Source organism: Pipistrellus kuhlii, unplaced genomic scaffold, assembly GCF_014108245.1.
Source record: "Pipistrellus kuhlii isolate mPipKuh1 unplaced genomic scaffold, mPipKuh1.p scaffold_m20_p_11, whole genome shotgun sequence".
Classification (NCBI taxonomy): domain Eukaryota; kingdom Metazoa; phylum Chordata; class Mammalia; order Chiroptera; family Vespertilionidae; genus Pipistrellus; species Pipistrellus kuhlii.
In genome coordinates, this window is record NW_023425416.1 from 36,201,726 (window position 1) to 36,218,328 (window position 16,603).

A 16,603-nucleotide genomic window follows, 5' to 3' on the forward strand; every position below is an offset into this window, starting at 1 on the left:
CAGTGAGCTCTGCTGCTCAGAGCTTGCCAAAAATCTTCAGAGACCTTTAGCACAAACTCAGATATCCAACTTGAAGACTATCTGTACTCCAGTATTTTTATGATACATTTTATCCTCAGGATACATGTTCAGAAAACTATTCCAGGAGGTTTTCCTTGTGGAAAACAGAAGGTTTACTGTCCTTATGTGCCTAGCAGTTACCACAGGGTTTGTTCTATTAGCAAGATCCCCTCTAGATAAAATTCAGCTTAGCACTCAAATAGTTTACTGTTGGTTCCAATTTGGACACACAAGAAATGCCATTTTATAATCCTAGGCATTAAATGACTTGTGAATTTTTTGAAAACGAAGTTATGTTTGAGCTAAGAATGATAGCTTTTGAAACATTAAAGGGGGGACACTACTTATAGATGTGTATATATAAATAACAAAGGTGCTAATATCAGGGACAAGTTTCAAGCAACCAGAATGCAAATATATTATTTTATATCAGGCAATAATAATAAGCTTATCCCACATAATTTAATCATAGCCTTACAAGCATTACATTGCTTCCTTAGGGATTTCTACCAGACCAAAAGTAGCTACAAATGGCCTATTTTAAATATGTTCACAGATACATAAGAGCAATTGCTATTCAACCAACAATTGTGGAACTGATTTTTAGTTCTCAGAACTAGAATTCCCTTTGTTTTTCCTCCCAGGCAGAGGAAAGCTGGACTTGCTCTGGGGCTGGGAGAGTTTGCTGGCTAAGAGAGTGAACGGTTCGATCAGAGTTTTCCTATCTGTAACTGTTACCTCCCACAGCCGCACCTTCTCGCTTTTTGCCCATTGCTGTGCCACTTCAGCATCCACTTGTCTCTGCTCAGAAAGGTCGAGTTTGTTTCCTAATACGACAATTGCTACCTGAAAAGAAAAAGGGATAAAAAGGTCACCCTTTGCCAACATCATCGGTTCCCAGGCAAAATGGAGAAATAAAACTGTTCCACTTAACCATTTGGTACAACAAAAATTATTCTCATAGGAAACCTGAATGACAAAATAGCAGGACACAAACATGACTCGTTACGTAGTGCATTTCTGTTAAAAACACAGAAGTTCATAACAGATATGGAAACTGTCCACGTGCCCATCAGCAGATGAGTGGATAAAAAAGCTGTGGTATATTTACACAATGGATTACTATACAGCAGTAAAGAAAAGGCTCTTTTACCCTTTAAGACACCATGGAGGGACCTGCAGAATATTATGCTGAGTGAAATAATCCAATCAGAGAGAAGAAAGCATCACATGATCTCACTCGTGTGGAATAAAACAGAATACTAGATCCAGAGACATAGAACCAGGAACAGACAGACAAATTTCAGAGGGAAGGGGAGGGAAGATGCAGATGTTCTACAGGCTGTTATGAAACATTTTAAAATTAGCAACAGGTGAAGTAACAACTCAGAATGGAAGCTAGACTAGGGGAAATTAATATCTAGGATACAAAGATGTACTGAAATATGCCTCCATTTCAGTTTCTCTATAGCTACTGTGTGCTGTTTCCCTTCACCTACTTCAAAATCCACTAGAGGACTCCCAGAGCTGTGAGTTCTACCCCCCTAGAAACTAAGTTCTATGCGAATAGGAGTTTTTGTTCTGTTCACGCTATTCCTAATCATAGAAAGTGACCCGATGCAAGCACTACGTATTTGTTGACCACAGGGGCCAATAGGAACGTTTTACAATAAACGCAAGGCAATCATTCGCAAGTGCTTCCTACGCACCAGGCACCTGTTTCAGGGGATTCAAAACCAGCTGTCACAAGCCCTTAGGGAGGGAAAAGGAAGGAGGACATGCCACCAGGTTTTCAGATACTGACTGTAAAGCCAATGGAACCATCATGTGCACCAAGAGCCGTCACAGACTGCTCCTCTGGGGACCGCTCTGAACGAGGAGCTTTGAGCCACTGCTGGGCTCCTTCCTCTAAGGCCGTGCTGCCGGAAGGGTGCAGGAGCACGCACACGCGGGGGTTTCCTGGCAAGTCTCCCATTTCTCAGCAGGAACTCTCTCCAAGCCCTCCTATCATCCTCCTTCGCCTAGATTTTCATCTTCACATACATGCCCTAGTCTGACCTCCATCTCTCGCTCCTCCCCAATTGTACAGACTGTTCCGCTTTGCCCAGACTGCCTGCCTCCAACAGTGTCCCTCCCTAAAGACCCTAAATCTGTGGAGGCTGGTGCTGTATTCTCTGCTGCTACCCGCTTCCCACCCCCATTCTGTTGCTGTTCATTACAGATCAGGCTTGTGGTCACCCCACACTACTTTTGTCATAATTCCTGATGATTTCACTAGCCATGTGGGTGACCTGCCCAGTAATCTTGTCTCTAAAGATCTTATTCATTTTCCTAACCTCAACCATTCACATTCTAACCATGAACACATCCTAACTCTTAGCATTATAACTGCTCCCCTGTATGAACTCAGTCCCGGGAATCCCACTCTGACCTCTCTTCCTAACACCTGACCACAGTGCTCAACACCACAAGGACCTACCACCCACTGGTTCTCCTACCTTAATCTCTGTCCTTCAACCCCTCTCCTCTCAGTTTCTCACCCAGCTTCCCTTATTTTAATTTACTCCATTGCTGTCATTATCCTATTGTGTTCACCTGGTAACCCCCCTACTGTGGTTACATTTACCTCTTCACTGGACTCTGCCTACATCACTTAGCGGACGTGTGTAGAAAAACCCAAATGCATGACCACTGACCTCAGGTGAGGTGGTGGTTTCCAGCAAACATATTACATTTACTCTGGAACCAAGACAACATCTACCTGGCCCTTTTCCCCAACCTCCAACATCTCTTCTGTCACCCACCTTACTCAGAGCGAATGTCCACACTATTTCAGTAAGAAAAAATAAGCAAGGAGAAGAGAACTTCCACCACACGGTCTTCCAAGCTCAGGCACTCGTGCTCCTTAATCTGGACAAGGATGTCACTCCTGTATCATCCTCTCTTCTGTACCCATTTTCTTTCTATTGAATCATTCCCATTAGCACACAGTATGTCTCATCTAGACATACTTCTCCAGCTCCTCTGTTCCCTTTATAAGACAGTATGTTTACTCTTCGACGCAAAACTAGCAAAGAGCTATTTGTTACTGAAGGCTGGCCATTTATCCTTTTTTTTTTTTTTTTAATTTAATTTTTTTTTTTTTACCTATCTGCATTTGACATAGTTTGATTACTCCTTACTTCTTAAAGTGCCCTGTGTCTTCCTTGCCTTCTGGGACACCCTTATCTCTTGGATTTCCTCCGACCTCCCTGGTCACTTAGATTCCTTTGCTGGTTTTGTTCAATTCTCTAGTGGGGTCAATATTTAAGTGCTCCAGGGCTGTAGCATTTTAGCTAAGCACCTTACTACTCACCTTGTCCCTGTCTGTTGACAACAGCCAAAGTGATCATTTTATTTTTATTTATTTATTTTTTAGTCAGTCTTTATTGTTCATATTATTACAAAGGTTCCTCATTTCTTCCCCCCTCCACCAGGTTCCCACCCCACCCTCTGCCCTTTCCCTACCCCCCATTGTCCCCATCCATAGGTGCACAGTTTTTATGTTCAGTCTCTTCCCGCATCCACCACTCCCCTTTTCCCCGAGAACTGTCAGTCCCAAAGTGATCATTTTAAATCCAAGATGCTCAACCTCAATCATATTAAGGGAAATGAAACTACTAAATTATCATTTTCACCCAGAAGATTCACAAAACCCAATAGTTTAATCACACATTGTTGTCAAGGATGGAGAAACACGTTTTTTCATAACATTCCTATGGAAGGCATTATATTTACTCTGACTCGAGAATCCCTGCTGCTTGATCTTACAATTATACGCTAAAATGTACAAAATAGTAAATGCAAATGATGATTCATTGTAGGAAGTCCTAGCCAGAGCAATTAGGCAAGAAAAATAAATAAAAGGCATCTAAATTAGAAGGGAAAAGTAAAACACTCTGCCCACGCCTGTTTGGCTCAGTGATTAGAGTGTTGGCCCACGGGCTGAAGAGTGTGGGTTCGAGTCCCTGGCCAAGGACATGTACCTCAGTTGCTGGTTCGATCCCTGGCCCCAGTTGGAGTCAGTGGGGAAGGCAACCAGTTGATGTGCCTCTGACATCAAAGTTTCTTTCCCTCTAAAAATCAATGGGGAAAAGAAAAGGTAAAACTATTTGTGAATGACATTACTTTATATATAGAAAACTCTTAAAGACCACCAACAACTATTTAGAAATAATAAAGCCGAGAGGAGGGAAGAGGGAGAGAGAATCATTGGTCAGGTGCCTCCTGCATGCCACCCCCCCCCCCCACCACCACCACCACCACCACTGGGGATTGAGCCCAAAGCCTGGGCGTATATATGACCTTGACCAGAATCACCCAGGACTTTTAAGTCCACAGGCCTGCGCTTTATCCACTAAGCCAAACTTACCAGGGCAACAACAAACCATTTAAAAGAGAAATAAGAAAATTCCAGCCGAACCGGTTTGGCTCAGTGGATAGAGCGTCAGCCTGTGGACTGAAAGGTCCCGGGGTTCAATTCTGGTCAAGAGCACGTACCTTGGTTGCGGACACATCCCCAGTGGGAGGTGTGCAGGAGGCAGCTGATCGATGTTTCTCTCTCATCAATGTTTCTAACTATCCCTCTCCCTTCCTCTCTGTAAAAAATCAAATTAAAAAAAAAAAATTCCATTTACAATTACAACAAAAAGAATAACATACCTAGGTATAAATTTCACAAAGGAGGTGAAAAGGCCTTGCACTGAAAATGAACGGGACCAAAAGTTTTGCCTTTTGAAATAGTGATTTTACACTAAATTCTTCTGAAACGAGACTTAGAACTTCTGACTCTCTCGTGTCTAAGAGATTCAAAGCTTGCCTCAAGAAGGGGACCTCAGCATAACCGCTATAGAGGGGAAGACTACAAGCAGGAGCCTGTTAGCTAGATACCTGGGTCCCATTGTTTCTGAGTTGCCTAGCAAGGTTTTGCCTGCCATGTGTTCCACTCTTCCTCAACTACCTATAAATCACCATTCTCACTTTTCAAATCTAAGATCCTGTTTTCCTCCTCCTTCATCCAAAAGTAATATGTACACCAATGCGCCTCACTGTCTTTGGAATTTTCAAGCATATGTGAAGTCCCTGGGTTCATGTATTAAAAATTGGATTTTCTTCTGTTAATCTGTCTCTGCTAATTTGATTGTTAGCCCACCTAGAAGAATTTAGGAGGTGGAGGTGGGAGGAAATGTTGTTTTAAACACCCCTGCCCCACCCCCTACTCCCACCCCCCTCCCAGCTTTGGAGAGCCAGCCAGGAGAATTCATGGCTGGAATACTGCTTACTCCCTAGACTGCTGCAACTAAGAGATAATGGACATCTGACCACAGCGGGCTGAAGACGGTAAGCATTTTACCCTGTCGGCCTCTGATCTCTGTGTGTGTGGGCTTCGATGAAAATTAGATGGATGAAAGCAGCCGAAACCGGTTTGGCTCAATGGATAGAGCGTCAGCCTGCGGACTGAAAGGTCCCGGGTTCGATTCGGTCAAGAGCATGTACCTTGGTTGCAGGCACATCCCCAGTGGGGGAGGTGCAAGAGGCAGCTGGTCGATGTAGCTCTTTCATCGACGTTTCTAACTCTCTATCCCTCTCAATTCCTCTCTGTGTAAAAATCAACAAAATATATTAAAAAAGAAAAAAAAGAAAATTAGAAGCAATAAGAGTCCTTTTGCTCTCTTCTACGTTTAGATTGACAAGAGAAAATATTTATGAAATGAGTTTCCTGGGCAAATGTGATTGGTAAAAACTTGGTTTGAGTACTATTGTTTTCTATGAATCCTGTTCCTTCCAAAGATGTTCCGTTATCTTCACCAGCTGAATGATGTTTATGTATCTGGTGAGCAGCCGAATGGGCCACGGACCCATGCTTAGGGAATCTTAAAACTTATTTTGTTCCAAAGGGGGGAAGCTTGTGATTTCCTGTGGCTTAGAACAGCTGGTGAAAGACAGGGCTCCCTTTCTTTCTTAGGCTAACTCTGCGAATGAACTGTTGGATCAGTGAGGGCTGTATCTTTTGTGTTCTTTATGGAAGCCTTTTGCGTCCTTGTTTTGCCATAAAAGGCTTAGTGTTTGGATCGCTATTAAAATCCTACTGTCAATGGCCAGGCGATGGATACCTTAAACTGGAAAAACTTCTAAATTGAAAAATGTTTAGAGAACTCTCATCCTATATAATAAAAGGCTAATATGCAAATAGAATAAACCGCAGAACGACCGATCACTATGATGCACACTGACCACCAGGGAGCAGACACTCAACGCAGGAGCTGCCCTCAGGTGGTCAGTGCGTTCCCATGGGGGAGTGCCACTCAGCCAGAAGCCAGGAGGCAGCTGATTGATGTTTCTCACATCGATGTTTCTGGCTCTCTCTCTCTCTCCCTTCCTCTCCGTAAAAAATCAATAAAATATAAAAAAAGAAAAAAAAAGAAAAAAGAAAAAGCCAAATGTTCACATACTGTATGATTCCATTTATGTTACACTCTTGAAATGACAAGGTTAGAGAAACAGAACAGATTAGTGTTTGTTAGGGACAAAGAGGGTGTTGTGACAGGAGAGAAGCGGTGGTGGCTATAAGAGGGTAAAATGAGGAATCCTTCTGGTGATGGAAATGTGCTGTATCTTCACTACATAAATGTCAATGTCTTGTTTATCAAATTGTACTCCAGTTTTGCATATTGTTAATATTTGGGGGACTCCAGCTAAAGATCTCTATTATTTCTTAAAACTGCATGTGAATCTACAGTTATCTCAAAAAGTTTAACATAAAAGTGAAATGTAAAAAATCTAGGTTAAGAACATCTAGCCAGTGCTGTTAACCAGTACACTATAGGAGGTATTCCTAAGTGGTAAGGAGTCAGCCATGTGAAGTTCTGGAAAGAGATCTGCGATAGGAGAGTTCCAGGGATGGGAACTAGAAACTGAGAAGGATTTAATAGGGGAGCAAAATGATCATGTTGGAAAAACAGAAAGTGGACCAGTGTCAGTGGAGTATGGTGACAAAGGAACAGGATGAGGAAGATAAGATGAAAAGGATAGGCCTGGGCCAAGTCATATAAGACTTTATGGACCATGGTAAGGATCTTATTTTGAAGTGTCAAATGGGTAGAGTCCAATCATTAAGATAAAAAAAATTTATTTTGCAAGGCTGAAGATAAGAATCCTATTTAGCCTAGGAGACACAAAAGAGCCCTAGGAAACAGGGATGCCACACAACAGGAAGTGAACTACCTATATAGAACTTGAGATACGGAGTCACTAAAATTCAGCTTTTACATGAAAACAAGCAGTGGCGGAAAGTCAAATGCTGGGCCTGACTGAACTCAGTCAGTCCTGTATTTTCTGGGCTAAGGAGGAAAAAAATAAAGATTATAGATACTGTCAATACAATGTGATGCTTTAAAAATGTTTTAACTGCCCCAAATGCCATGCTGCAATTTAAATAGCATTGTGATCCATAGGTGGCATTTTTCACATATCCACTCACCTCTTTTTTGTCTTTGAACTTATCGATTTCTTTCTTCAGTAGCTCCACTCTTTGAAAGGATTCAAGATTGTTCACGCTGTACACCAGAACAAAGCCATCGGCAAAGGAGAAATAGTGCTTCGGTAGGTCCACGCCCTCCTGCAGGCCTCTGGTGTCATAAAGGTGTAACTGTTCCTTTACTCCCCGATCCGTTTCCACTGAAGCCATGTACACATCTTCCATGGTTTCACAATCTTCCATTCCTGGGATGGAAAAGGAATTACTGTCATAGGTGCAAATGTTGAAACATTGTAGCAACTAATAAGTATTTTCATGTCCTTTAGACGTTGGCTTTCTAGCTTCCCTATTTGCTACATGAAAGAATCATATTTCCATTACTAACTTCTGTGAAATGAAAGGTAGTTGGTACAGTAAATGACGAAGATGCTTTTTAAAAACATGTCTTCGGTATAGAAATAAAATGTTAGTAATGATTTAATATTATGTATTTTTAAAAAATTACTGTGATAAGAGTCCAAGAGCTGGATACCTAAATTGGGAGATTACAGGCTGGGTTTAAAAATAGCTTCATTAACTAAGTGCTCCCATTTTCATCTCCATCAGAGCCAAGGACAGGACCTGAGGTCAATTTGCTGCCCACCCCCCCCCCTTTTTTTTTATACAACTTCCTCTATTTCCAAGGGCTGTTTATGGGACTCAAAAATTTATAACCTGGCTAGTGTAGCTAAGTGGTCAGCATCGACCTATGAACCAGGTAGTCACAGGTTCGATTCCCAATCGGGGCATATGCCTGGGTGGCGGGCTTAATCCCCAGTAGGGGGAAGGGAGGGCAGGAGGCAGCCTATCAGTGGTTCTCATCATTGATGTTTCTCTCTCTTCCTCTCCCTTCCTTCCTGTAATCAATAAAAATATATTTTGAAAAATGTTATATGTCCAGTCTGGGCCTGGGCACCAGGCTTTCATTCCCAATCACCTATGGGCACTTTATGTGGATGTCCTCTAAGTACTCCCAACTAACAAAACGTGTTATCTTTTCTCCCCGTACCTGTTTCCCCATCTAGCTTTCTCCCCGGGATCAACATCTCCCTGGGCAGTCTGTAGGGTTCTCTTTAAACAAGGAGAGTGTGGGGGAAAGTTATCACACATTAGGCACTCTGCTGCTGAAACTCCTGCTCAATACATTGCCGCCTTCCATGCCCACTGGTGTGTGAGCACCTGAACTGCTGCAACAGTTCAATAAACACCTTGTGTCCTATTTAGACTGCTCAAATGTCAACTCCATGGGTCCTCTCCTGATTATCCCCTTCCCTCCTTTCTGCTCCTACTGTGCCTTTTACAAGTAACACCATTTATTACTTACATCTCCCATATTCGTCCCCTCAAAGGCTGGAGTGTAAGCTCTTTGGGAGCCAGGTCTGGAGCTAATCTATCTTGATAGCTCTGAGGACTAACAAATTAACTTACAGACATAGGAAGTCCTTAGTAAATGTTTGCTGAATGAATGGATTCGTCATTGATGTCCCAATTTCAGTTCCTTTCTTGCCTGGGTGATCCTTGTAAAATGCATTCCTACTTTGCTTCATTTGTGCAGGTTTGTCTCCAACTAGACTATAACTCCCTTTAGGCTGAGGAATTAGGAAAATCTGGCCAGTGAAAAAGATGAAATACTAAATATGGTAATATTTAGGGTTCCCTAAAAAGTGCCCCATCCAGGTCACCTTACGAAGCCCAAAGTCATAAATTCTATCCACATGCTTACAGTTTTCAATTAACATTTTAATCCTCTATTCTTATTTACCGTATGAGCAGACAACCTAGGATTTCCAGATGCTTGAGTAAAAGTAAAAGAGAGACCAAAAACCAGAAAAGAACACCTTATAGAAAAAAGAATGCAGGAAGAAGGAAATTTACAAAAAAAAATTACCCAATATTAAAGAAATATGATAGTACATCCATAAAATAACAAACAGGATATGAAGAAATGAAAACTCAACACAGGGGCTGGAAAATAAAGATAAGAAAAACTCTCAAAAAATGAAACAAAGTATTGAAAGAAAACAGGAAAGAAATTAAAAGATTAGATCACTAGATTGGAAGTTCCAGCACAGAGAAGGGGAAAAGCATCAACAAAATAATTCAGAAATGAAGCACACACATTTCCATACTCAAAGGGCCAGATTTTCTTCATATATTTAAACTAAAGCAGCATATCACAATAGACTGAATATAGAAGAAAGTAGATATGATAACCCTGCTGGACAGGGTTACGATTTTCAAAAACATAAATCAGTGCTCTTCTCACTAAATTATTTTGAACTACAATAATATAATTTGTTTTCTTTTCTTTTTTTAACTCAATGCTTTGATTTCATTGCTTTTTAAAAATATATATATATTTTGATTTTTTACAGAGAGGAAGGGAGAGAGATAGAGAGCTAGAAACATCAATGAGAGAGAATCATCGATCAGCTGCCTCTTGCACACTTCCTACCTGGGATGTACCCACAACCAACGTACATGCCCTTGACCGGAATCAAACATGGGACTTTTCAGTCCACAGGTTGACACTCTATCCACTAAGCCAAACCCGTTTTGGCAATAATATAATTTTTCATAAAAATGTGTTATCTTGGTATGTAATGTTTATTGTTATTATTTTAAGTAATAAGTACTTTTTAAATTTCTGTTTCAATTTCTAATACAGTAAAAAGATAGCCTATATAAACAAAAGCTGTTTGGAGTTTTAGGAGGGTAAAGGGGTTCTTTTGTTTCCCTCTGGGCGTAAGTTCTTTTTGCACAGCCATAAATTAAATCTGGAGGTGGAAAATTAGGAATAGTGCAGCATTTGTGGCAGGAGGGATTTAGAAACCAAAAACTTTGAGAGCCGCTAGCACAGACACCATAATAAAAACCAAATATGATTTAACCAAAATGGCTAAATATTTTGGGATGGTGGAAGAGAAGCAGAGCTCATCAAAATGGTTATTAAAAGTAAAATAGAAATGTGCTCTAAGCCAGCGGTAGGTTGGCGACCACTGCTCTAAGCTACTTGCCTGAGATAAATACTACAAAGACCTATGTATGATTCTACTTATCTCTTCAGCACAAACCTCATTTAATTCTCATTTGCAATGTGTGACTTCCTTAAAGCCAAAGGTGCTGTCTTCTTCACCTCTGTATTCTCACAAGGCTGCATCACAGCCTGTTGCCCACAGCAAGTATTTAATAACGACTCAGCTTGATGAATGAATAAATGAATGAGATCATCCAATTCACAAAAGCAGATCATACTGCAGCAAACAGCTGTTTCTTCCATTTTGGAAAGTCATGTTCAACTTATTCTATGTATTCTAAATACACTGAATGTATTCTAAAGTCAGTGCTTCTATGACTCCGAGATATAAATTACAGCAAGCACTCTTGAATTTCACTATCATAAAAGATGTGTGTGGGGGTTTTTTCTCTCCCCTATTATTTCCTCCCTCAACCTCAGTTGACTTCTGTGAATTATCCTTTTGGTCCCTCTGGATTTCTCTTTTGTGTACTGTCCCCCACCTTTAGGTTAGTATGTCCAGCTAAGACCCCTGGCAGTTCCCAGAACCTACAGAGAGACTAAGAAAAAGAATCTTACCAATAGTATGATTCCCATAAAGGAGCTGCTCCAAAATTGCTGTTTTCCCCACAGATAGCAAGCCGCACACCACGACTTTGCAGCCCTTTCCCATCTTGTCTCAGGACAGCACTGCAGAGAGAGCAGAATATCCTTAAAACTGTATGCATTGAAATCAACCTTTCCTTTTTCTGTGTTTAAATGTAATAGTAATACATCCAGAGGGGAGATTTCAAATTTAAAAAAAAAGATATATAGAATAAGGTATACTGTTCCAAACTCTATTCCTAGTGTCCCATTTGCTGCCTTGGCGCAGTCAGTGTTACCAGTTTCTTACCGATTTTTGCAAGGGTGATCTAGATACATGTAAGAATAAATGTCTCAAATACAGATATAAATACTCATTTGTAGGTTTTCCAAATTAATAAACAACTTTTATACGGAGACTATTTCAATACTAATGAACTCTATAGAAATCAGAGGCAAATCCTAGATGAAACCAATCCTTGAAAGAGACTCCCTGCTCATCAATATTTACCTGGAAAAATTTAAGTCAAAATTTAAGGAAACATTAAGATTAAAAAAAAAATTGGATAAAGAATGGACACGATTTTTAAGAAGCCTTAATGCTATTCATGCTATTGTCAGTCTTAGGAGAGTGAGGAATTGGATTTTGGTAGCCACGTGGGATCTCTTCTCTTTCTTTTTTAATTTATTAATTTTTTACAGAGAGGAAGGGAGAGGGATAGAGAGCTAAAAACGTCGATGAGAGAGAAACATCGACCAGCTGCCTCTAGCACACCCCCTACCGGGGATGTGCCCGCAACCAATGTACATGCCCTCGACCAGAATCGAACCTGGGACCTTTCAGTCCGCAGACTGACGCTCTATCACTGAGCCAAACCGGCTTCGGCATCTTCTTAGTCATACTTTTTGTCATACTTAATGCTAGAAAAATTGCTGAAACTTATCTTTAAACTAGAAAGAAAAAGTCTTCTCTCCTGGCTTCCTAACATATCCAAAGAAGAGCAAGATCAGGTAACATTTTCTTCAATTTCCCCCAAAGCTTTTACTTTCCAGAAGGCAAGGTACCAGAAGCCAAGGACAAAAGGCTCATTAGATACAACAGAATATATTCATAAGAGAATTCAAAGTCCGCATTGCCTTTTGCTATTTCCCACCAGCTTCTATGTATCCCAATTCTCTTCCTACCTAGAACTGACTAAACTACATCGACCGGCTGCCTCCTGCACACCCCACCAGGCACCTGCCCACAACCAATGTACATGCCCTTGACTGGAATGGGACTTGGGACCCTTCAGTCCCCAGGCCGACATTCTATTTACTGAGCCAAACCGGTTTTGACTGGTTACTTTTCTGTGTATGCATGTGCATTATACATCAATACACTGAAAATATTAATAAATGACTTTCCCTACTTTATTTTCTCAAAGTCTAATTTTTATGACCCAATCAGCACTAATCAGCTGATAGGAAAAAATTTTTTTCCAGGAAAAATAATTTTTATTGATTTTTTTTTACAGAGAGGAAGAGAGAGGGATAGAGAGTTAGAAACATCGATGAGAGAGAATCATTGATCAGCTGCCTCTTGCACACTCCCCACTGGGGATGTGCCCGCAACCAAGGTACATGCCTCTGAAAGAAATCGAACCTGGGACCCTTCAGTCTGCAGGCTGACACTCTATCCACTGAGCCAAACCGGTTTGGGCAAAACACAACCTTTTTATGTAATCAGAAAAAATTTTAATACCGAAACACTATTAACATCCTAGAAAGGTGTTACAGAATCTTATGATATAAACATCACATGGGGAAACTACACTGTGTATTTTTTTATGGAAACATCATATACTGTGTGCAATACTTTTACTATATATACATGAGCACATTTAAAGGGTTTTATGCATTAAAAGGGTTTTTACAAACAACACTGGACATAATATCATAAGCAGATTCCAGCTTACCATTTTTTTAAAAATATATTTTATTGATTTTGTATAGAGAGGGAGAGAGATAGAGAGCTAGAAACATCGATGAGAGAGTCATCGACCAGCTGCCTCTTGCACACCCCCTCCTGGGGATATGCCCGCAACTAAGGTACATGCCCTTGACCGGAATCTAACCCGGGACCTTTCAGTCCCCAAGCCAACGCTCTATCCATTGAGCCAAACCGGTCTTGGCCCAGCTTACCATTCTTTTATTCAATGAATAAATATCTACTGAGGGCTTACCATAGTTCCAGGCATTAGAACAAACAAAACCAGAAATGATCCCTAACCTCAGGACTCTCAAAATCAATTGGAAATACCAATCCAAATTTTGTAAAACTAAGAAACGACAAATTAAAAACTGCAAAATTTAATTAATTAGCAGTGGTTATTCACATCACCAAACTCTCCTTTCCAAATGATTCATCCAGCTCTGCCTGTAGTCATCAACCTTGACTCATTTTCTCACACTCCACTTCTGACCCATCAGTAAATCCTCTACGAGGTGGAAACATCCAGGCTGAACCATTTACCACTTCCCATCACTTACGAGAGGGTCTGAGGGACCAACTTCCCTCACCTGGTCTTAAAGACATTCATGTCCTTTTTTTCTTTTTTTTTTTTTAATATATTTTATTGATTTTTTACAGAGAGGAAGGGAGAGAGAGAGAGAGCTAGAAATGTCAATGAGAGAGAAACATCGACCAGCTGCCTCCTGCATGCCCCCTACTGGGGATGTGCCTCCAACCAATGTACATGCCCCTGACCGGAATCAAACCTGGGACCCTTCAGTCCGCAGACCAATGCTCTACCACTGAGCCAAATCGGTTTCGGCGACATTCATGTCTTAAACCCCCAAACCTGGGTATATTTACTTGATAAAAGAAAAAGGCATTCTGCAGCTCTGATTAAACTAAGACCATCGCAGTGGGGAGATCATCCTGGATTATCTGGGTGAACCCAATGTAAGCACAACTGACTTTATAAGAGAGGGAGCCAAGCGTGTCAGAAAGGGAGACCTCTGGTCTTTGATAATGAAGAAAGGGGTCAGGATCTAAGACTACCAGTGGCCTCTAGAAGTTGGGAAAGGCAAGGAAATGGATCTTCCTCTCATGCCTCTAAGAGGAACATGGCCCTACTAACAACTTGATGTTAGCCTAATGAGATTTCTGACCTACAGAATAATAAGACAATAAACTTGTGTTGCTTCAAGCCAGTAAATTTGCTATAATTTGTTACAGCAGCAACAGGAAACTAATACAACCTCCTCACTAGTCTGCTTCCACTTTCCCCTTTCCCTTTAGCCTCAAAACTACAATCCAAATGGTCCTTTAAAAATGTGTAAGCTATTTCCATTTGACAAGAGAAAGAAAAGTCAATTAAAGCCAAACAAGCTTTTATATATAATTGATGTAAGAGATGAAGAGAGGGAGAAACATCAATGATGAAAGAGAATCATTGATCAGCTGCCTCCTGCACGCCCCACACTGGAGATGGAGCCCACAGTGACCCAGGCATGTGCCCGGACTGGAACTGAGCCGTGACCTCCTGGTTCATAGGTCGATGCTCAACCACTGAGACACACAGGCTGGCCCAAATAAGTTTTTTTTGTGTGTGTGTGTGTGTGTGTGTGTGTGTGTGTGTGTTTATTGTTTGAAGGATTACAAATAGTAGTGCATATGCCTCTTTTTTCCTCCCTTGACCTCCCCCTGCCTCCCCCCCCCCCCCCATCCATTGGTTATGTTTATATGCATGCATGCAAATCCTTTGGTTGATCTCTTACAGTCCCCCAAATAAGCTTTTGATTTGTATATAGCTTGCATCTTGTGGTCCTCAATAAATTTATTTTTTGGTTCCTAAAAAAAAAATATGGAAGCCACATAAAGTTATCCTTCGGCTCAACATCTCGCAGTGTCTGCCAATCTTGTGCCGGTTGGAAACCCAATGTCCTCATAACCTTCACCCATCTCTCATCTTCTAGGTCCCGTGTGCCTCCTCCTGCTCCGGTGTGAATCAAGGCACCCCCCCCCCCTCCCCTGCCCCGGCCTTGGCGCTTGTCCCTCGGACGGAAAGTGGTCTCCACATCTCCACTCTCATCTTTCAGGTCTTCTTGAACACTCCATCCAAAATTGCCACCTCAACACTCCCCATCTCTAACTGACATCCCCCACCGTTTGTCTTTACACTTATCATCCAATATTTCATCTTAACTATGCTTAGTGCCCGTTTCCAAGAAAGCCAGTGCTGCTGCCCTGACCACAGCTGCGCCCCCAGCAAGAGGGACCCTGCTTGGCGCAGGTCAGGCACTTCATAAATATCACATCAATGACCCATGTGAGGGCTCTTACAATGAATGGTAAACCTGACTTAAAAAAAAAAGGGGGTGGGGCGGGGGAGGCGAGACCGCTTTGGCTCAGTGGATAGAGCATCGGCCTGCAGACTGAAAGATCCCGGTTTCGGTTCGATTCCGGTTAAGGGCATGTACCTTGGTTGGGGGCACATCCCCAGTAGGGGGTGTGCAGGAGGCAGCTGATGGATGTTTCTAACTCTCTATCCCTCTCTTCCTCCCTGTAAAAAATAAATAAAATATATTTAAAACGGGGGAGGGGAGCAATAAAATAGGAGATAGGGGCGAAATAACCAAAACCTCTAATGATTTTTAGAAGGTAAATATAATTCTCTCAAATGTTGGCCAAATTTAAACTTAGAACTTGTAGAATTAAACCACACCATTGTATTAAAAGTATAAATACTCTGGAGAAGCTAAAAAAGCCAGTAAATCATTTCTTAAAACCATTTTTTAAAAAAAATAAAGAACGCAACACAAAACGCCAGCATTTTCTCAGCATTTCTTCTTCCCTAAACACGCGCACCTGTCAACCGGGTTTTGGCAAATACATACTGCGGTTTTGTTTGTTTTTTTCTAAAAAAAAAAAATTGTGGTTCTGGCGTAGCCATCCTGGAACCAAGTCCTCACGCAGGAAAGACACGGGATGGACAAGCACTCTCCCTCCCCCAGACCCATTTCGGGGCAAAACCCCCCGTCCCTGGCCCTGCAGGGGGCTAACGCCGACTTTCCCCCGGACCCCCAACCCCCGCGAAGCCCCCGGGCTAGGAGCGACCACTGGCGGCGGGGGCAGCGGTGGCCCCAGCCCTCGGCGCCCGTCCCAGGGTAGAAAGGTGACAGCGGTGCCCGCAGCGACACCTCAAGCGAGGAGCCTGCGGGTGCGTGAAGCGACGTACGGGCACCTCCAAACGACACAGACCTGCACCCTCCGCAGACCCAGAGGATAACGGCGCCTTCGCAGCCAGGCTCCCCCGCAAGTTTCAGCGGCTGCAGCCCCGCCCCCAGCTCGCCTCCTCCCCTCCCCGCAGCGGGTCTCGAACGCCCGCTGCCGCCTCCGC

The 16,603-nt window shown here is 42.1% G+C and overlaps 1 protein-coding gene across 1 annotated transcript; it reads right to left on the reverse strand.

Moving 5' to 3' along the window:
• Positions 1-453: 453 nt before the first annotated feature.
• On the reverse strand, positions 454-16,601 carry NKIRAS1 (NFKB inhibitor interacting Ras like 1). Its single transcript, XM_036431610.2, has 4 exons — positions 16,465-16,601; positions 11,211-11,321; positions 7,580-7,821; positions 454-906 (listed from the first exon to the last, which is right to left on the reverse strand). Exons 2-4 carry the CDS (start codon positions 11,302-11,304, stop codon positions 664-666), a joined length of 579 nt encoding a protein of 192 aa, XP_036287503.1. The 5' UTR covers positions 11,305-11,321; positions 16,465-16,601; the 3' UTR covers positions 454-663.
• Positions 16,602-16,603: the final 2 nt, after the last annotated feature.